The following is a 20,275-nucleotide window of genomic DNA, read 5'->3' as shown; positions in this document are numbered from 1 at the left end:
GAGGAAGTATCCAACCTGTGAAAGGAAGGGAAGAGAACTAACTTGCTGAGCACCTACTCTATGCCGGCTGCTGGACACTCATTACCTCATGCCATCATCACAACCCCATGTGGCAATGGCTTATCACCCCAAGTTTTCAACTGAGGAAACCGAGACTCAGAGAGGTTGCCTTTCCTAAGTGCACTAGGAAGGGAAAGCCCCAGGATTTGCACTGGATCAACTCTAAAGCCTAGACCCTTGCCACTCCATTATGCAAACTGTTAATGAAACAAACAGGAAAACCTCCCTCAGCCCCCACCTCCCATCCAACCAAAGCCTCTCACCCACCCAGTTGTCTGAGCTTTTACCATCAGCGCCTCACCTCCCTGGGCTAAGGCCTCTCTCCCAGGGGCTCCACCATGGGGGAGGGGGCACAAGTAGGAGGCAGAGGCGGGAGGTGAGCACAAGGTCTTTTATGAGGCATCAAATATACATTCTTATATACAAGGAGGAGAAAAGACAATGCCTAAACCCCAGGTCCTCTCCATACAGCCCCTCCCACTGCTGCCCTCCCCCACCCCCAAACCCCGGGGTCCCTGGCCCTTCATACAGCCAGGGTCTGTCTGTCTGTACTGCAGCCCATGATGGAGAGGGGAGAGGGAGGCAGGAGCTGAGAAAGGAGCTGGATATGCGGGGCAAGAAGAGGAGCTGGGGCTTGTAAAAAATATATTTATAATAAATAAACAGGGCTGTAAAGGGGCTGGAGGGGCAGCAGAGAGTTTGACGGACAGAAGGACTCAGGCATCCTGGCTCCCAGCCCCCACTCTGATGGCTTCAATGTCTGCCTCAGGAAGGACATCTCGGGCTCATGGTGGCCCTCTGGGAGCCCCTCTCCCCAGGGCTGATGCTGGGTGCCCTGCCCCAGCGGGGTGTGTGTGGGCAGTATCTGTAAAGTGCACTGTCTTCAGCTGTAGGTGGGGTAGGTGTGAGGGAATGGGGGGCATGCAATATGGGTGAGGGAGGGCTGCGCCCTTCTCATCCCAGACCTCAGCCTCCCCCCCCCCCGCCCCAAACCTGTCTGGACTTTGATCAGGATAAGAACGTTGCAAGGAAAGGCAAGGTTCTGAAGCTGAAGAGGTCTGGGCTGGGGCCCACTAGACAGAGAGCAGAGATCAGCTACAAAGAGGAAGCACTGCCCCACCTGGGGACCAGCATATATGGGGGCCCACTCACCGAGTGCACTGACACCCCACATCCTCCAGCAGGTGGAGAGACACCTGGAAGTGTATGGCCAGGCCCTGAGGTCAGAGAGAGGGCCGAGACAGCTGGGGTTTGGCCACAACACTGCAGAGCCCCCTCCTAGCTCCACTTGGCCAGAGGTGCCCTGGGGAAGCCTTCACCCTCATTGCTCTCAACGCCTGCCCTTCCCTACCAGCCAGAGCTGATGGGGAGCTCACACTGGCCCAGAGGTCTGAGGCCACCCAACTAGACCTCTGGGGAAAGGGAGGGGGGAGGGTGAAGAGAGGGAAAAAGAGGACGAGGATCTCTGAAAGGTCCTCACCACTCCCCAGAGCTCAAGAGCCCAGCCCTGAATACAGGCTGCAAGTGGCAAGGAGTCTCAACTCTGGAAGGAAACCCCAAGGAGACTGTTGGGGGTTAGAGGAGGGGTCCCGAGGCAGGGAAGAAGTGAGGAGGAGGACATTTCTATGTGCATGTATATTTTGGAAAAACTGAGGAAGCAGAGAGGTCTCTCTCTTGCAGATTCCCCAGACCTTCCCAGTCCCCAGCTCACACACTCCATTCATCAGACCACGGTGCTGATCCGGCTTGGCTTGGCCTTGGGGTTTGCAGTGGGTGGGTTGGCCGTGCCGGGGGGCCCAGAGGCGTGCAGTGGGCCATGGGGGGAGGTGGGTGGCAGGGGCGAGTGTGGGGTGTGGGGTGAGGGTGGGGGCAGGGGTGGGTAGGAGGGGTGGGGTGGGATAGGTGAGTGCGGTGACAATGGTGACTGGGGGTGGTGTGGGTGGGAGTAGGAGCCCCCTGGTGGCCGAGATCCAGGGCCCCCAGTGGCCCCCGCTGCTGGCATCATCTGTGGGTGGTGGCTGAAGATGAAGTGCTTGGGGCCCTGTTTGTGGGCTGGAGGGTGCTGGGGGGCAGGACTGTACAGGGGCAAGGGGGAGGTGGGCTGGTGCAGGGGGTGGCGGCCATGTGGAGCAAACTGAGGGTGTCCTCCGGCCCCCCGTCTGGGAGCTCTGCCTGGCCGGCCCAAGGTATAGTGCTGGGGGCCTGGGACTGGGCCATGGGCATGGAAGTGGCGATGGGGCCCCACAGGAGGAGCTGAAGCGGGAGGTGGTGGAATGGAGCCCAGCTGCGGCAGGGGCGGGGGCTGCTGAGGCGGTGGGGGGAGAGGGGGTTGCTGGGGTGGCAGGTAGGGCGGCGGGGCCGGGCCTGGTCCTTGGCAATACTGGGCATGCAGGGCCTGGAGCTTGGACTGCCCATCAGGCAGCACCCCCAGGCCACCGTGGCTGTGACCGTGGTGGTGGTGGTGGTGGTGGTGGTGGGTGGAAGAAGCAGATGAAGAGGAGGCAGAGGCCTGGCCTGTTGGTGGCGGTGGCATCTGGAAGGGCCCCTTGCCACGCTTGCTTCCAAATAGGGAGCCCAGGAAGGATGAGGAGTTGGAGACGGGCCTCTGGCTCTTGTACTCCTCTGGCGGCGGGGGTGGGGGTGGAGGTGGCATCCTCTGGTGAGGGCGTGGACTGCTAATAACAGACCCCTGGAAGGGGGGAGGGGTGGAAGTCAGGCCGGTCTAGATGTCCTAAACCCCCAACCCTAAGCCCCAACCCCCTGATCCCTGGGGGCTGGAGAGACAGGACCCCCCCTCCATGGCATAATGGAAACCAAGTCACAGTCCTGTACTTGTACATGGAGCGCCCCCAGCTTGCAGAGCTCTGCTGTCACATCCACTATCTCATCTGAGCTTCAGCTGGGTGAGGAAGATTTAGCAGTACCTCCTCCTCATCCCCATTTTGCAGGCAGGGAGCATGTTAGGCCCAGAGAGACAGAGTGACTTGGTCAGGCTCAAAGGGCAGGACTTGGAAGTAAGAGCTTCTCTCGGCCCAACTCCAAGAGCATCACTACTTGGAGTCGGCCCTGGGGTTGAGAAGGGGCTCGGGAGAGTGGAAGACAGACTGAGAGACAGGCAGAGTGAGGACAGACAGAGTTGAGGACAGATTGAGAGAGTGGTTGGCTGGGAGAGGCAGCCGCAGGGTTCTCGGCAGGGAAGAGGGGAAAGCAACAGGTCCCCTCCTCCTCTGGGGCGCCAGGGTGGCAGGGCAGGGCTCATGCAGAGAGTGGGGCAGGAGCTGGCACTTACTTCGATGGTGCTGTCCAGCGATCCCACGCTGTTACGCCGCCCCCGCTTCCCTGCGCCCACAAGCAAGGAGCCCAGCGTCAGAGCAGCAACCCCCCCTCCCCACCCGGCTGGGCTCCAGAGCTGGGCACCAGGTCTGGGCCCCTCCCAGGGATAGACACCCCTATTCCCTTTCCCCCGTTGGAGAGGGGGAGGTCGGGAGGAGGAGAGGTAGAGAAGGAGGAGTGAGAGGAGGAAAAGATGGAGGAGGAGGAGGAAAGGTGGTGCCTGAGAGACAGAAGAGGAAAGAGAGGAGAGGTGGAGCAGCGAAAGAGAAGGGCTGAGACTGTGGCCCCATTCGCACTCCCTGGCCCAAACCCTGGGCTCCGCCTGTGCTGACCCAGCTCCCAGGTCCCCTGTGGCCTGGCACCTAGGACTCTGGATGAAGGCAGGATGCGTGCACGTGTGGTGAGTGCAAGGAAGGCTGGCAGTCAGTGATAGGAAGCGAAGAGGACACCCAGTCCCACAGCTCCCCAGCCAGGGCAGGGGCCCCAGGAGACTTGCCTGCATCTGAGAGGTCTCGCAGGGAACTGCTGAGTGCACCCCGCTTGAGCCCATCGCCTGCCCCATAAGTGTCCTCCAGGCTGCTTCGGGCCAATGTGCCGTTCACCGAGTCCTTGGCCCCTCCGGGCTGTGAGGTGTTAGGCCGCATCATACCTTTCTGCTTTTCCAGCTCCGCTGGGTGGCGGTGGGGGAGACAGGGAGCAAAGGTCAGGGACAGGGGTGAGAGGCCAGCTGACTGACCCCAGCCCTCTATGGGCCTTCCCCTTCCTCACCTGCTCTGTCCTCAGGCCTCCTGCTTCGCCCCCTGGACAGCCGTACCTCAGCTACATCTCCTCAGTGCTTCAGCGCCCAGCCCGTCTCGCACCATCTCCTTTGGCTCCTCTCCCCTTGCTTCTCCCTCCCCTGTCTGGTCTCCCAAACCACCCCCACCTTTCAAAACAGAGCTTTACAGTGGCTGCTGTGTTCCCACGAGGGGCAGGAAGGCCCTTCGAGCCTACGGCGAAGGACACTCATCCCAGAGCCCACTCCATTCTCAGATACCTTGCTCCAGAGCAGAGGGCTCCTGGAGGGACAGGAGTAGGAAACCAACGGAAATCAAATTCCCTATTATGTGCCAGCCGTGTGCTGGGTGCTATGCTTACTCAATTTCTCTCAATCCTTATACCAGTTCAGAGGTACATATTAGCAGCCACAGAGAATCCGAGAAGTCACAGAGCTTGCCCAGGGCAAGTCTGGAAGTGAGGTTGCTGACATTCTGAAAGCAGGTCTGCCTGAGTCCAGAGTCCATGTTCTCCGGTCTTACACTCCCACCTCCCTGCGGAGGTCACGGAGACTTCTGTCGATCAGCCATCCCTCTTCCTGGCATGCTCACCCTCTCTCTGAATGTCCCCAGGGTCTCAAGGATCTGGTGAGCTGAATGAATGACCTTGCCTTGCTGAAGAGAACAGAAGACCCCAGAACTGTGAAGGCCTCACTGAGGAGCTGTCCACCACATCTCTTTCTCTGTCTGTTTGTCTATCTGCCTGCCTTTCTCATTAACACCATGTTACTTAACCTGGAGAAAAGAACTTAGAGGACATTGGGAGGAATGAGATGCAATCACTATTTTCTATTATATATGATCAGAATGACTTGATGTGGCCCCTGAAGGCCAGGAGGATGGGTCATCAGGACTCAGTTCAGGAACGAGAATGTGGGGAGAGCAAAGGAGAGGCTGGGAAGGGGAGTAACATCAGTTGGACGCTAACAATATTCAACACTCATGTGCTGTGAACATGTAGGACACATCCTCCACCTTATCTCATTGACTCTTCACAACTCTGTGAAGATTTCACCACCCCAATTTCATGTATGAAGAAACTGGGGCTCAGAGAGTCAGGTGCCTTTCCCCAGTTTACCCAGATAATAAGTAGCATACCTGGCATCTGAAACTAGAGTCCTACCTCCAATACCCTGCTTCTTCTCCCTGCTGCCTTTCAATAGAAGGAAGTGCTGGCTCATAATAAGGGCTTGAAATAATAATGAGGTTGAGAGGTAATGAGCCTCTTGTCTCTGAAGGTATTCAAGCAGAGGCTGAAGGGTTCCTGGAATGAGGGCAGGAAGTTTGGACAAGCTAACCCCCAACTCTGAGTTTCTCAGAAGATAAGATTCTTAGTGTCTGCAAGGCAATGTATTAGGAGTCGGGGAAGGAGATGTGGCTGGGTTACTCACACTCCACACGGTATTTCTCCATCTCCTGCACCTCAGCGATGGATTCTCGGAGGTCAGATGTGAAGCGCAGCCGGTCCTGGAGGCTGGGAGCATTGAAGATGATGAGGACTTTGCGCTCCCCACCAGGTACTGCAGACAGCAACTTGATCCCAAACTGGTAATCTGTGGGGAAGGGGAAGGTCAGGCAACTCTGAGGCAAGGTGGCTCATATGTGAAATAACTTTTCTCATGTCCATCTCTGACCCCGCCTCTTCTCTGCATGAGCATCATCAGCGGGCCCCCTTTGCTTCAAAGCCCCCAGACTCCTGGTAGTCATGGTCCTCCCTATGCCCCAGGATGGAAAGCCAGGCTGAACTCTGGCTGTTCTCTAGAACCCCTTCCTTCACCCCTCTGGCACTACTCACATTGCTTCTGCTGCCCAGAAGCCACCCATCAAAGCTCCTCTGGCTTAGTCATTCAATGTGTGGCGTGATCACCATCACTTAAGCCCATCAGAAAACATACATGCTGCAGTTCTCTGCAAGATTATGAGTTCCCCAGGGCACAGACCCAAGTCATACTCCACCCTGGCCTGCCTTCCATCCTGGGACCAAGGAAGTGCTTTGGAGACCTCAGCCTTGCTGTAAAGGACTCCCCAAACTGGAGGCTGGTGTGGAGGAAGGATGAGCATGAGGGCCATGGCAAAGACTCTTGGGATGCTGGGATCCAAGAAGGGACTCACATGAATTCTGGAAGAGCTGCATCTGCATTTCCACGAGGGGAAAGGACTGACGGAAACTGTATGTCACCAAGATCTTCTTCTTCTGGAAAATTTTGGTGACCTTTGGCAGGGGTGGGAAAAAGACAAGAGGCAGGGTTTGGGGTGGGGAATTTCCCATGGCACCTATTGCTTGTTACTGCCTACCCCATACCCCCCATACCACCACTAACAGACATATACACACAAACACACATACCCACAAGCTGGGGAGAACTGAAGCTTGGTGGAGCAGAACAGGGGAGACGGAAGAAAAATGCAAGTTCCTGATATAATCACGATGTGCAACAGGCATTCACAATTTTTACAGGAACTAACTGAATGCTGCTCTCCCCAGGAAGCCTCTTCTAATACCGCACATAGAGTCCCCCTCCCACCATTTTCTGAGCTTCTAGAGTGCTAGTTCAGTGCCTTTCGCCCCATTAGGCTTGAAAGTGCTATGAGTGTGTGATTGCTGGACTGGAAACACCAAGAGGAGTCTGGTTCTCGTCTATCTTGCCCACCTGGGCCAGACCCAGTGCACATTGGAAATCTTCAATAAACCAATGTGTAGAGTTAATGAGTCTTCTTCTCAACAACCCAAGGTCTTTATCAAGTATTCGGGTGTTCTAGACTCAGCTAACATGAGTTGGAAACATCTCAGACCATCTGCAAGTGGCATTTAAAAGCACATTATTTGATTTCAGGATGGTTACGGTACACACTTATGCAAAGCATCTTTTTAGCCCTTTGGATTGTGAGAGAACAAGGACTGAGTCTCCCTCATCTCTGGGAACCCAGTGCCTAGTATGGGGCTGGGCACCCACAGGTGTCAGTGCACGATGGATGGTGAAACATTTACTCAATACCCATGTGGGCGAGGCCCTCCTCTGGGTTAGGCTAGTCCACATCTGACGTGTTATTTCACTCCCATGACAACCCTGAGCTGGGGATTAGCTCCACTTCACAGAAGAGGAAATAAAACCTCAGAGAGGGCACCGGAGGAGCTTCATCTAAAGCAGCAATTCTCAACTAGAGGTGACTTTGCCCCCTAGAGGACATTTTTAGTTTGAGTGCTACTGCTATCTAGTAGGTAGAAACCAGGGGTGCCGCTAAACATGCTACAATGCACAGGACAGCTCTCACACAGAGCATCCCACATCCACCCCAGATGTCAATAGTCCCGAGGCTGACAGACCTGCTCTAAAAGAGAGAACATCAAGGGAGGACAGGTCACTGTCCTCAAACCCCTGAGGAGCTGTCTAAGAGTAGGGGGAGAACACTCATTCTCTGGGATCCCGAGGGTTGAGTCAAGATTATTGTAGGAAACCCACTGGGAGACAGATTCTAGCAGTCAGAGCTGTCCGAACAGAAAACTGGCTCCCTTGGAGGAAGGCAGCCTTCTTCGCCACACTCATGCAAGCAGAGGACCATGCGGGAATCTGGCTCTTGCCTGGGATAAGAGGTTGGACAGGACCCTGAAGTTTCCTTCCCATCTGCAGAGTCCTAAGAGTCCCAGTTCTAAAACACATATGTCTACACTAGTGATAAGCTCAGTTTTAAGAATTACTTCAAGCATCCCAACCACCAACCTACGGAACTATTAAGGTGGGCGTGGACTTTTTCTACCACTTCCCAGATTGTAAGCCTGTTACCTGCCTTGGTCCTCACCTTTTCTGTCCGCCTGTGGCTGTCACTACCTCCAAATGGATCCTCCAAATGGTGAAGTAAAGGAGGGGCAGAGGCACCCAGATCACATGGCAGAGCTACTTACCCACCACACCTCCACCCACCAATGGTAATGGTTTATACCCCACCCAGAGTCCAAGCTCACCACTTCCCTCCTTCTCCTCCCCTCAATGCGCATACCACAAGGAGATCGTTGAAGAGGAAGACCTCCCGCTGATGCAACCCTAGCCTCTGTGGGCGGTTTGGATCTGGCACCTCATAGAGCTGGCAGCAGCAAACCAGTCGACGGTGAGGAAGAGATAGGACCTAAATAGGCATGAAGAAATAGGTGTCCGCAAGGCCAGCCCACCAGCTTCAGGCATCTTAACATTAACTGCAAGAGTAAGTTCACTTCTGGTATATATCACTGTCACTCTGATACAAGGAATCTAAGCAACTAAGCCTAGGCTTATCTTTGTCCCTGCAGCTCCCTCTGTCTGGAATGCTTTCCTTGCTCAGCTCCCTATGGCCACATTCTACCACTCCTCCAAACCCCAGTTCCAGTGTTCTCTTTTCCAAAAAGCCATTCCTAATCTCACTGGGCTGAAAATGACCTCTCCCTCCCATGTGCTCCCCCTAAATTAACCTAACTATAAGGTGGAGGTATTGAGTTTTTGTCTGACACCTCCCCACTCTGGTCTGCGCTTCCAAGGACAGAGACCATATCTTATTCGTACCTGTATCCCCAGTGCCAACTGAAATGCTAGGCTCAGTGGAAAGGCATCTGTAAATGTTTGTTGACTAAAAGACTAGAGTGTGTTTGTGGCTTCGGTCATCAGCTAACTATTATCTTGACTGCTCACTTGGGATGGACCAGCCAAACCAGAGGTGAGAAGCATTTAATATTTACACAGCATCCACGATGTTCCTTGCCATGCGCCAGATCCATTCCCACAGAGCATCCCATTCAAGCTGCCCCACCACTCCTGAGGAATGCATCACCACCCACTCCATTCGGCAGTTGAGGGGAGCCTGGGGCTCAGAGGGGTGTGGACTCACCTCCCCAACCTTGTCCCTTCTTCAGCCTCCCAAGGCACTTACCGGTTTCTTGCCTACAATCATGCGTTCCACAGCCTGCACCTGGGACACATGGTCATCGTTGGTCCGCAGTTCGCGTCCCTGGATGCGCTGGTAAATGCCCACTAGGAGGTCTCGGGGGATGTCTTCACCGTTGTCAACCCCTGGTGGAAGGAATACACAGGAATATATAGTATACCTGTGGGGAGTGGGTGGCAAGGATTCTCCACAACCTTCCATACCCAGGCGTGGGCCGTAACGATGGCCAGGACTGGAGGGAACAGCCACCCTTGGTCCCTTGGCCAGGATCAGGCCAGCAGAGTCAGTTGCTTTCTTCCCCAGGACGGGAATTTTGTCTAACAACTCAGAGCACAGTGTGATTAAAACAATGACACTCTTTTTGGCCTTTCTAACTAACAAAAATAATGTTAAATGATAATATCCAGTGTTAGTAAGAGTTCATGGAAGCAGGCATATATACTAACATAACTATTTTGGAGGGTAATTTGGCAAGCCTAACTATTCAGTGATTCCTCTTCTAGGAACCCACTGTAAGGAATTACTCAGAAATATGTGCAAAGATATATGTATAAGTGCAGCTTATGATAAAATTTTCAAACAATCTAAGTTCTAACAGCCAAGGAATACTGAAGTAAAGCTGAATATATCCATTTCATAAAATAATTTATAGCTGTTAAAAATTTGATATTTATTTTAAAAAATCATAAGAAAATTCCTATAGCAAGTGAAAAAAAAAGCAAGATAATAAATTGCTTGTACAACCTGATCTTAACTGTATAGTTACACTTGTTGCTGTTGTTTAGTCACTGCTGCTACTGCTGCTAAGTCGCTTCAGTCGTGTCCAACTCTGTGCGACCCCATAGACAGCAGCCCACCAGGCTCCCCCGTTCCTGGGATTCTCCAGGCAAGAACACCAGAGTGGGTTGCCATTTCCTTCTCCAGTGCATGAAAGTAAAAAGTGAAAGTGAAGTCGCTCAGTCGTGTCTGACTCTTAGCGACCCCATGGACTGCAGCCCACCAGGCTCCTCCACCCATGGGATTTTCCAGGCAAGAGTACTGGAGTGGGGTGCCATTGCCTTCTCCCTGTTTAGTCACTAAGTCAAATAAATGGAGAGATATTCCATTTTCATGAATTGTTGTTGCTGTTACTGTTAATTCTCTAAGTTGTGTCTCATTCTTTCACAACCCCATGGACTGTAGCCCACCAGGTTCCTCTGTCCGTGGGGTTCTCCAAGCAAGAATACTGGAGTGTGTTGCCAGTTCCTTCTCCAGATGATCTTCCCAACTCAGTGATCAAACCTGAATCTCCTGCATTATAGGCAGACTCTTTTCCACCGAGCCACTGGGGGAGCCCATAGTTACATGTGCATAGGAAAAAAAGACCAGAATACACCAAAATATCAACCATGGTTGCCTCTAGGGGACAGAATTTTGGATGGTTAAAATTTTTAATAACTTCTATATTTCTAAAATTTTTGGAATGAACAGGAATTCTCATTTGCTTATTTAATAATTTGAGGGTGAAGATATACACATATACAATATATGTGTAATGTACAATATGTGTACATATATAAATATATACATTGTACATATACAATATATGTGTACACATATAAAATATGTATACACAAGTACATATACACACATATATACATACACACAGACAAGGAGGGGAGAGGGAGAATGGATGAAATGAGTGAACGAACGAATGAATGACTAATGGCAGGATCCTGGCAGAGAGCTCCAGATGGCCTCTGGTCTGTCTAACTCCCTCCTTTGAAGTCTACCATCCTTCTGATTGTCTGCTGAGCAAAACCCACTCACTCCTCTAACAAAAATCTTCTGCTACAGAAAATGTTTTCTCCTTAGGAAATGCCAAGCCTCCTCCTTGGACACCAGGTACTAAATCTCCGTCACACCGCCTTTTCACCTCAGCAATCAGACAGCTTAAGAGCCCAAAGATGCAAACCCCTAACAGTCAGCAAATCTGTCTTGTCTGTTTGTTTTTCCTCAATTATACTTCCCTCTTTCGTTTCTGTTTAAATAATCCTAACATCTGTGCCATTTCTAGTAGGCTGCTCTTTGGTGAGAGGCAGGGCTTGACATCAATACAATAAACCAAGAAAAAAAAGTCAAGGGGACACCTTTCATCTGGCACATCAAGGCCCCTGGAAACTGGTTCTAACTGACCTTCCTAACTAGATTGTCCGCCTCCTCTCGATTGTTCTCCAAACAACTTTGTTTTCCTACCTCTGTGCCTGTTATTCTTACTGCTAGGTAAGCCTCCTCTATCACTGTTTGGTCATATTATCCCTCTTCCCTGAGCTCTGAATATACTTTTGGCCTGTCTGACATCACAGTTTGTTTCCCATCTTGTGCTGGGTATCTGGTACTACAAGTCAGTTTCTCGCGCACAAACTGGGAGCCCTCTTGGGGCAGGGACTGTGGCAGATGCCCCTCCATGGTCCTTAGCACCTATCACAGGGACTGGCACACATGAGGCACTCAGTGTCAACTGCCTGGCTGGCTGATTGATGAATGAATAAATGAATGCTGAGTGGAGGAAAGGGCACCTAAAATAAATAAGTCTTTACGGGCAAACAAGGGAGGGAAACAGGGAGCGATGAGTGAATTAGCATAAGTTCCATAAAAGTCATGGATTTTACCTCCCATTCAGGACCTCCTGTTTTGTCAATATTCAGTGTGGGAATGAACGGACAGACAAATGACCATTTGAGTGATTTAATAAGAAAATGTTGTGGGAACAGCTAGCCTTGGCAGAAAGTGAGGTTAAATTTTCAGGGAGTAGATGTGATCTCCCTCTTCCTTCCCACCCCTGCCACCTGGCCCACTTTCCCTTCCCAGGTGAAAGATAGGAAAAGCTGATGGGAAGCTCTGGGGTCACCTCTCAGGTTCTTGATGAAGTCATCTAGTTTCATCTTGCGTTCAGCCTTGACGCTGGGACTGTACATGTCAGTATTGAGGAGGATGATGGCAAAAGCAAGGATGAAAATGGTGTCTGGATTCCGGAACTGGCGCACGAGGGCTGGGTTACACACACAGTACCGCTGGCTGCAGGGCAGGAGGGGTCAAGACCAGGGTCAGGCACCAGTAATTTCCACCTACCCACCATCCTCCCATCTGGGACCACCAATTCTCTCCTCCAAGACATACTCCCAAACCCTTTGGGTCTCTCCTCTTTCTTCAGACTTTCCTCAAGATTAGCATATAAAAATCACAACAGCCACCTTTCATGGAGCTTTGCCAGGGGATTTATGTATGTCATCTCCTGTAATCCCATCATAGTTTTGCAGCCCCATTTTACAGATGAAGTGACTGAAGCCCAAAGCAGCCTTCAGTGTCTAGGATAATAGAGCTGATCAATGGTGAAACCAGGGTGAAAATCCAGATCTTTCTGACTACAAAGCAAATCCTCCCATGTTAGAAAACAAGTTCCCAGTAACTCTTCTATTTCTCTTCTAAATACCCCAAAGTGGTAGAGTCAGGGCTTACAACCAGGTCTGATGCCTGGTCCCTGCAGCATTCATGGAGGAAGATAATAGTTAAGAGCATGGGTCATGGAATCAGACACATGAGTTGAAATTCTGGTTCCACTGCTTATTCACCATATGACTCTGGGCAAGTTACTCAGCCTCACTAAACTTCTGATTTCTCATCTGCAAAATGAGAATAATAAGAGAAGCACCTACCTCACCAGGTTGTTGGGAATATTCACTGAAATAATCATGTAAAGTGTCCAGCTCAGTAACCCAATCAATACCTGATGAGTATGGTATCCACTTAGGGAACATGAGTTGTTGTTGCTGATGCTGTTGTCACTTATTAGATGCCCATGTCCCAGATGCTAAGCTGGATACTTTAGGCACATTACCTCTGATCGTCCAACTGCCTTGCAATATAGGATTTATAATTTCCAGTTTCTAGTTCAGAAAGTATGAGGCTCAGAGAGATGACTCATAGACCCATCCTACACTGGCCCCCAAAGCAGAGAAAGGCAGCTTTAGTACTGGGAAGTGGGCACACCTGAAGGCTTCGATGAGTCGTTCCACTTTCTGGGCCTCACCCTGAACCCGGATGTGGGATTGGAACTTCCGGAGTGCGTCATCCAAATCCATGGAGGAGAAGTCCATTTCATCCACCACACAGCTGAGGAGCAGAGAAGGGGGTGTGGCACTCTCAATTCCTCTGCAAAGAACCTCTGACCCACCCTGACCTGCTCCAATGAACCAAATCCCCCACTGATAGACTTCCAAAATCTGAACCTGTGGCCCAAGCAAGTACTTATGAGGATGAAAGTGGAAGTCGCTCAGTCATGTCTGACTCTTTGCGACCCCATGGACTATACATCCATGGAATTCTCCAGGCCAGAATACTGGAGTGGGTAGTTGTCCCCTTCTCCAGGGGATCTTCCCAACCCAAGGATCGAACCCAGGTCTCCCACATTGCAGGCAGATTCTTTACCAGCTGAGCCACCAGGGAAGCGCAAATGAGGATAGAATGTTTGAAATGGAACCCATCTCAGAAAATCCAGGCAAGACACATGGTTACTAAGGGTCTGTTCCATCAACCCACTGATATCAGGGATGGGAAAACTGAGGCTCTAAGCAGGTCATAGGACAATCATGCCTTGCCTGGGGCCACCCAGAAGACGTTAGGACTCTCCTCGCCAAGAGAGATCAGATCTCTTTAGGGTGGAGAGGTATGGGAGCAGGAAGGTCTATTTCCTGTTTTGCAAAGTTTATCCCCCTCCTGCCCTCCTTTTCCAGGAACCCCTGGCCTAGTCTGCCCCAGCCTGGGGTCCTCACTCCAACACATCTCTGTTGAACTGCTTCTGCCGGTTCCCTAGGAATTCCCCTATCATCTGCCGGCTCAGGCCTTTCCGTTCCAGGATGAAGTGAGCCACTCCCACCGGCGTGTCTGACAGGAAGCCCCGCTCAATCAGATACTGGATACCCTTCTCTGGCTTCCTGCAGAAAGAGGGGAGGAAGATGAGATGACAATCCTCCTGGAACTCTGTCCCCTGCCCTGTATCTTGAGCTAATTTTGGGCCCAACCATGGCCTCAGAGAGCCAAGAAGGTCCACTCCCTTCATGTGGTCCACTCACTTCATGGTACACATAAGAAAACTGAGGGCCAAGGGAAAGAAGCCACTTTCCCATTTCACAAAGCTTCAAAAATTCCAAGGTATCTTCAATTCAACTTCCTCCTTCGCTGGAGCCACATTCCAGTCGAAAGAAAATTAAGATCTGATGAGAGCCTGTTCTGTGCCAGGAGCTTTAATATTCTCCACAGGCACTGAGGAGTCCTGGGAGAAGGCCTGAGTTCCAGGCTAAGTCCTTTTCTCCGAGTCACAGACCCTCGGAGTAGGAAAGCAGTAAAATGATTACTTTTTCCACATCCCACTCAGGAGGCACCACCAAGCCTCTGTGAGTGTTTCTACAGATCAGTTGCTCCCTACTTTCCATATCTGGGTCTGAGCTATCCCATATTCAGAACCCCAGAGCCTTAGGACCTCATGAGGCTAAAATTTGGGAGATTTTGGTGCCACAGATGGAGTCTCAGATCCATTACTTACCATGTATGAACTGGAACAATTCCCTTTAGTTCTTCAAGCCTCAGTTCCTTCTCTATAAAATAGGGACACAACTACCCACCTTGCTGAGTTATCATGAAAACTAAATACAGATGGCCGTGTTTAATAGGCTATAAAGATGTAAGGTATTTGTTTTCTAATCAAATGTCACACTCGCACTCCACTGCTAAGCAGCTGGCCCAAGACCAGGTACCTAGAAAGAACTCAGTTCTGGTCACTGACTAGTCCAGCACAGCACCCTACCCCCAACACCTCAAACATCCACACACTGCTAGTTAATTGATAGAGACACTGAAGCCCAAGGAAGGGACACACCTTGCTCAGAGCTACCCAGTGAGTCTGGCCCAAGTTTCCTGTTTCTGAGAGCAGGGTTCTTCATATACAACATTGGCTATCCCAAAGGGATAGCCTAACCAAAGAGGGAAGGTGGGAGACCCAAGGTTCAGAATCCATCCTATATAGAGAGAACTAGGGCCAGAGAGGAAAGCATCTCACCCAAGACGACACAGTCAGAAGCAGAACCAGGACCACAACTGCCTCTCATGGGTGTAGGGGCAGCTTTCCATTCTTGTCACCCTATTGCCAATTCTATTCCCTGAACAGCTAGAGAGAAATGCCATCCACAAAATGGCGGCAGCAGGATCACTGCCTCCAGGAGTCTAAGTGCCTGCAGCAGGGTCGGTAGGGGCGACAAGGTGGGAATGGGAACACGTACTTATTGAACAGGTTGAGGCCAATTCGGTAGTGCCGCCTCTGCACCACATCGTTGTTGAAGGCTGGCGAGTCCCAGCTGTGCCTGGTCTCCCGCTGGTAGGTCTGCTTGCACAGGCCGGTGGCTGGAGGCTCCCTCAGGCTGTCCCGCGAAGAGGAGCCAGAGCTGCAGTTGATGGTCTCGTTGGAATTGCTGGAGCTCTCAAGGCTCTCGTTATCTCCACCATCAGAGTTCTCGCCTGCTGCCTCGCACTTCCCCAACCTCCGACCCCCAGCCACACCACTGGGCCCAGTGCCACTGTTGGGGGCTGGTGGTAGGGGCCCTGGCGGGGCTGGGGCTGGGCCCTCTGGGGCCGGGTAGTGGCGGTGTGGGATTGGGGCCCTGCCTGGTGGCCCCTTGTGCTTCAGGGTCCCATGGGGGCTACAGCCATCAGCCTCATACACGAGCTGACGGTGGACAGAGCCGCGATCTGAGCGGTCACTCAGGTCCACGGAGCTGTCACTGGGAGGTTCAATGGTAAGCAGGGGCAGGTGGGCAGCCCGCAGCCGGAAATCCCGACATTCCAAGCACCCAGGACCCCTGCGAGTGCCTTCCTCACGGCTACCATCTTCCCGGGACCCTGCTGGCACTGGTGGAGGAACTGGAGGGAGAGGGGCTGGTGCCCAGAACTCAGGTCTGCCCTGGGCGGGGGGCTCTGTGCTAGGCAGTCGTTCAGGGGATGGTGGGGGAACTGGGTCATCCAAGTAGAGGGGAAGGTCACTGAAGGATGTGGCCGAGCTGTCCTCTTGCTGTTCCTTTGACTCTCGCTTCTCCAGCTGGGCTGACCCTGGTTCCTCAGACATGGGCCCCGATGGGTGGCAGTTCAAGGCCTCGTCAATGGATTCAGCCAGAGACTTTACCTGAGGGGGAGGGGAAGGAGGAGGAGGGGAAAGGAGAAAAAGGAGGGAAAGATGAAGGACAGTGGGATGGTGAAAGGGTGGGAATGAGGGAGGGAGGGGAAAAAAAGGGGCGGGGGGATCTTCCTGGTGGGGCAGCCAGAAAAGTGCTTCCCCTCCTCTACCTCCCCAGATTCTCTGCAGGACATAACTCCCAGGGAGCCATTGTGAGCTCACAGGAACTGGAACTTATGCCCACAAGTTCCCTTCTCAGACATCCCAATACCTTCTTCACGTCCATATAGACCCAAGCCAAATGCCACCTCCTCACTAATCCCAAGCCACATTCCTGCCTCTGCCTTCCCTTAGGGTAAACCAAAATCCCATCTGCCTCTGGGCTCCCGAAGCCCTCTGTCTGGTTCTCTTAGGAAATCCATGATATTTAGCCTCGAGAATCTGGACCAAAGCTGGCCTCACTCTGGTATCTAGCCTCCCAACTGGTCCCTAATGATCCCCACCTCCTGCTATTCACACCCTCATGTGCCATAGTATCCCAGGGTCGGTCTGTTGGACCGGCAGCATCTGGCAAATGTGATGGGATGTCACTTCTGAGATTAGGTTAGGAAAGACTGCAGCTTCTATCCTGAGTACTCTCACTCGCTTGTGCTCCCTCTCTCAGATCCCTCGCTCTCGCGGAAGCCACACTGTGAGCAGTCCTATAGAGAGGCCCATGTGGCAAGGCCCTGAATCCTCCTGCCAAGAGCCAAACGAGTGAGCTTGGAAGCAGACCCATCAACCCCGGTCAAGCCTTTAGAGACTACAGTCCCAACCTATAACTTGATCACAGCCTCATGAGAGACCCTATGCGAGAGCCACCAGTCAAGCCACCCCAAGACTCCTGGCCCTCAGAAACTATATGGGATAATAACTGTTTGTTGTTTAAGCTCAGTCTTTACATTCAGTTTTAAGCTACTAAATTTTGGGATCATTTGCTATGCAGCAATAGATACTTCCCCATTAGACTTGAATAGCACTGAGAGGTGGGCCCAGGCCTGGTTCCTGAATCTCCCCACCAGACTATGAGGCCAGTACTTGAGGGATGGGTCCAGGCTGGGTTTCTCTCTTTTTAGCTCAGCTTGACACAGAAGAGGTGTTCAATGAAATGTGGCATATGAATGCGTAAATGAGTGATTTAGATCTTCTCTTTAATACTTCTTTCCTGTCTTCTATCTGCCTCCTCTCCCAACCCCATCACTAACTCTAGGGAAGCATGACCAAGCTTAGGGCAGGGCCAGATCACAGAGGTTAGAGCAGAATGATTTCTTCTCTTATACACTTTCATTTATTCATTCAACAATTTTTACCAAATATCTTTTTGGTTTTAGGAAGGATACTAACATGTACTTAGCAATGCCATATACTAGGTGCTTTCAGATATATTATCGAGTTGAACTCAACCTTCCAAACAGCTCTAAAAAGATGGTTTTAGCTTCATGTTATTGATCATGTTTCAGTGGAGTTAAACAGTTTACCCATGGTCACATAGCTGGGAAATGCCAGAACTGGGATTTGTACCTGATCAGCTGCACTGACACACTCCAAGCCTAGAATGATCTCCCACCACTATCACTGCCACTTACATTCCCACCCTTCCCTGCTTTTCCTGATGCAATGCTTATGCAAGAAACACCCTTCTGACTATCTCTAACTTGCTAACTCTTCGCTGCCTGCTAAGGCCCAGCTCCAGTGCTGTTTTCTCAAAGAAGCCTGCTTTCGTCCTCCCAGAAGAAAATTTCCTCTCCCTCCTCTGGGTTCCCACAGCACTATATGGGATCTCTTCTCACGGCTCTGAGCACACTCTTTCAGGAAACAGTCCTGTGCACATGTGCCTGCTATTTCCTGCTTGCTTGGGGAGATCCTTGAGAAAAAGAATCCTGGCCAATTCACCTGTCTCCCCAACAGTGCCCAGCACAGAGCCTGGTCCATGATCGTGTGGTGTAAGGGAAAGCTTTGGAACCAGACAGAGCTGAGTCCTGATCCAATTTGGAAAAGTCACTTCACCTCTCAGGGTTGTGGAGCCTCAATTTCCTCCTCTGTAAAACCAGGATAGCACCCCCAGTCTCGAAGGCCATTTTGAGGCATATAGAGGACCTGATATAAAGTAGGAGCTGTTAGTTAGGCCTTGATCTGATAGTGGCTCATGTTCCAGACTGAGAACTTGCTTGTTTGAACAATATAATTTTTCTCTTGCCAATCCTTTCTCATCACCCTCACGGTCCCTACTCAGATGGTAGCTGTTTATTGTTCTCAAAACAACAACTTGTTGGGCAACTTCCTTGAAGTACAGGTAAAAGGTTGTAGTAGTAGCTAGAGCATGGAGATGGAGAGGAAAGGCCCTTTTCAGGGATGCTGACCTGTTTGGAGAAGGAGTCCTCAAGCTCCGTGATGTCGTTAGAAAACTCTCCAGATGTGGTGACGGAGCTTCCGCCACCATCGATGCCCCCTCCGCAGGAGCCGCCATATGGGAGCCCCCGTTCAAGCCGGTGGCTCCGGGCCCCAGCCATGGCACCCTCGTCCAGCGAGGCAGGCTTGCCCTCGAAGTACGCGGGGTTCTGTGCCTTCTCATACTCCTCAAAGGAGAACTGCATTCGCATGTTGGAAAGGATGATGCGGCGGGACATGCGACTCTCTGAAGCTGAGCTGCGGAGCCGCTCAAAGTTCTTGTTCATGCGGTACTGGCGGAAGGCTGTCTGGATGGTCCTGGCGGCCCTGCGGCTCAGGAAGGAGCCCCCATACTTCCTCTCCAGCATTTCCACCTGGCAGGGGAAGGTGGAGGGGAACAAAGTCAGAAACTCACAACAGCCTCCTTATCTCCCTGGGCCTCAGCCGCACCACCAACCGAGTCATAGCTAACTGCTTACAGCTGCCTGGACGCACCAGGCTGGGGTCTGTGTGGTGTTCTCACTTTAAAATCAGATAGCACATGTCACACGGGACTGAATTGTGGTTTTCTTTTTTTTTATTTACAAAAGGTAGGTGTTCACTATTTAAAAAGAAAAGAAACAGAGAAGCTAAAACAGGAAAGAAAGGAAGACATAAATTGAAGGCAAGAAGGAGAAAGAGAAGAAGAGAGAGAGAGAGGAAGGAAGGGAAAAAGGGAAGGAGGGAAGGAAGGGAGGAAGGAAAGAAAGTTGCTTCACCTAAACTCCCAACACCTAGGCATAATCATAATTACATTTTGGGATATATCTTTCCAGTTTTCTTACTTCTGTACAGAGTATTTTGTGCCCGCCTTTTGGCTAAACAATCTCTTGTGTGATACATGTGATGAACTGGAAAACAGAGTTGTGAATTTGTCAACTTACATGTGTGCTCCTTCCCTTACACTTAGATTATTGAGGACTTGGCCTTTCTTCTCCACTTCTCCAGTGCCCAGCATGGAGCTCACTAAATGTTTGCTGAGTTAATATCAGACTCAGTGGATGGATGGTGAATGGGTCAGTGAGATCCCAGTCAGGGTTCTTCTTCCATTCCAGTCTCACCATCCCTCCCTGGACACCACCTTTGAGCACCACATTCCAATCTCTCCCTTGGTCCTCTCACCCCCCCATCCCCGCCGGCACCCCCACCCCTGACCGGAGCATCTCTTGGGTACCTTCTTGTCCTGCAGGTCCGTGGAGAGTTCATAGCTGTCCGACAGGGCCTTTGAGCGCTTTATCTCCTCCTCCTCCTGCTTCCTCAGGGCAACACTGGCTGGCTGGAGGCGCGCCCGCTGAGCCCAGGGAAGGCCCACCCCAGCAGGGGGGCCCCCCATGTGGCTGCTGGTGGGGGGAAGCTGGCTCAGCCGGTAGGGGGGTTGGCTCCCAGGACTATCAACCGCTGTGCTCAGGTCACTGCCTGGGGCATCACCCTCCACACTGTGGGGATGAGATAAGATGAGCCAGGATGTGGGAACAGGAGACAGGCCTGC

General features: G+C 51.7%; 1 protein-coding gene across 7 annotated transcripts in view; it reads right to left on the bottom strand.

Moving 5' to 3' along the window:
• Window positions 1-437: 437 nt before the first annotated feature.
• Window positions 438-20,275, bottom strand: part of IQSEC2 (IQ motif and Sec7 domain ArfGEF 2) — a 77,456-nt gene continuing 57,618 nt past the window's right edge. For 4 of the 7 annotated variants that reach the window (XM_070289975.1, XM_070289978.1, XM_070289977.1 and 1 more), the window contains 13 exons: window positions 19,961-20,222; window positions 18,720-19,121; window positions 15,434-16,329; window positions 13,931-14,092; window positions 13,149-13,271; window positions 12,010-12,176; window positions 9,105-9,244; window positions 8,205-8,330; window positions 6,321-6,420; window positions 5,600-5,761; window positions 3,890-4,063; window positions 3,350-3,399; window positions 438-2,749 (listed from right to left, as the gene is read on the bottom strand). In XM_070289975.1, coding sequence (XP_070146076.1) covers window positions 1,784-2,749; window positions 3,350-3,399; window positions 3,890-4,063; window positions 5,600-5,761; window positions 6,321-6,420; window positions 8,205-8,330; window positions 9,105-9,244; window positions 12,010-12,176; window positions 13,149-13,271; window positions 13,931-14,092; window positions 15,434-16,329; window positions 18,720-19,121; window positions 19,961-20,222 — 3,730 coding nt within the window. In that variant the 3' untranslated portion in view covers window positions 438-1,783. The remainder of the gene's footprint in view (window positions 2,750-3,349; window positions 3,400-3,889; window positions 4,064-5,599; window positions 5,762-6,320; window positions 6,421-8,204; window positions 8,331-9,104; window positions 9,245-12,009; window positions 12,177-13,148; window positions 13,272-13,930; window positions 14,093-15,433; window positions 16,330-18,719; window positions 19,122-19,960; window positions 20,223-20,275) is intronic. The other 3 variants (XM_070289979.1, XM_070289981.1, XM_070289980.1) reach the window with 1 other exon arrangement.

The sequence above is a fragment of the Ovis canadensis genome, chromosome X (assembly GCF_042477335.2).
Source record: "Ovis canadensis isolate MfBH-ARS-UI-01 breed Bighorn chromosome X, ARS-UI_OviCan_v2, whole genome shotgun sequence".
Taxonomy (NCBI): Eukaryota; Metazoa; Chordata; class Mammalia; order Artiodactyla; family Bovidae; genus Ovis; species Ovis canadensis.
Note: the sequence above shows the minus strand (reverse complement) of the source record. Positions and strands in the feature narration are given on the sequence as shown.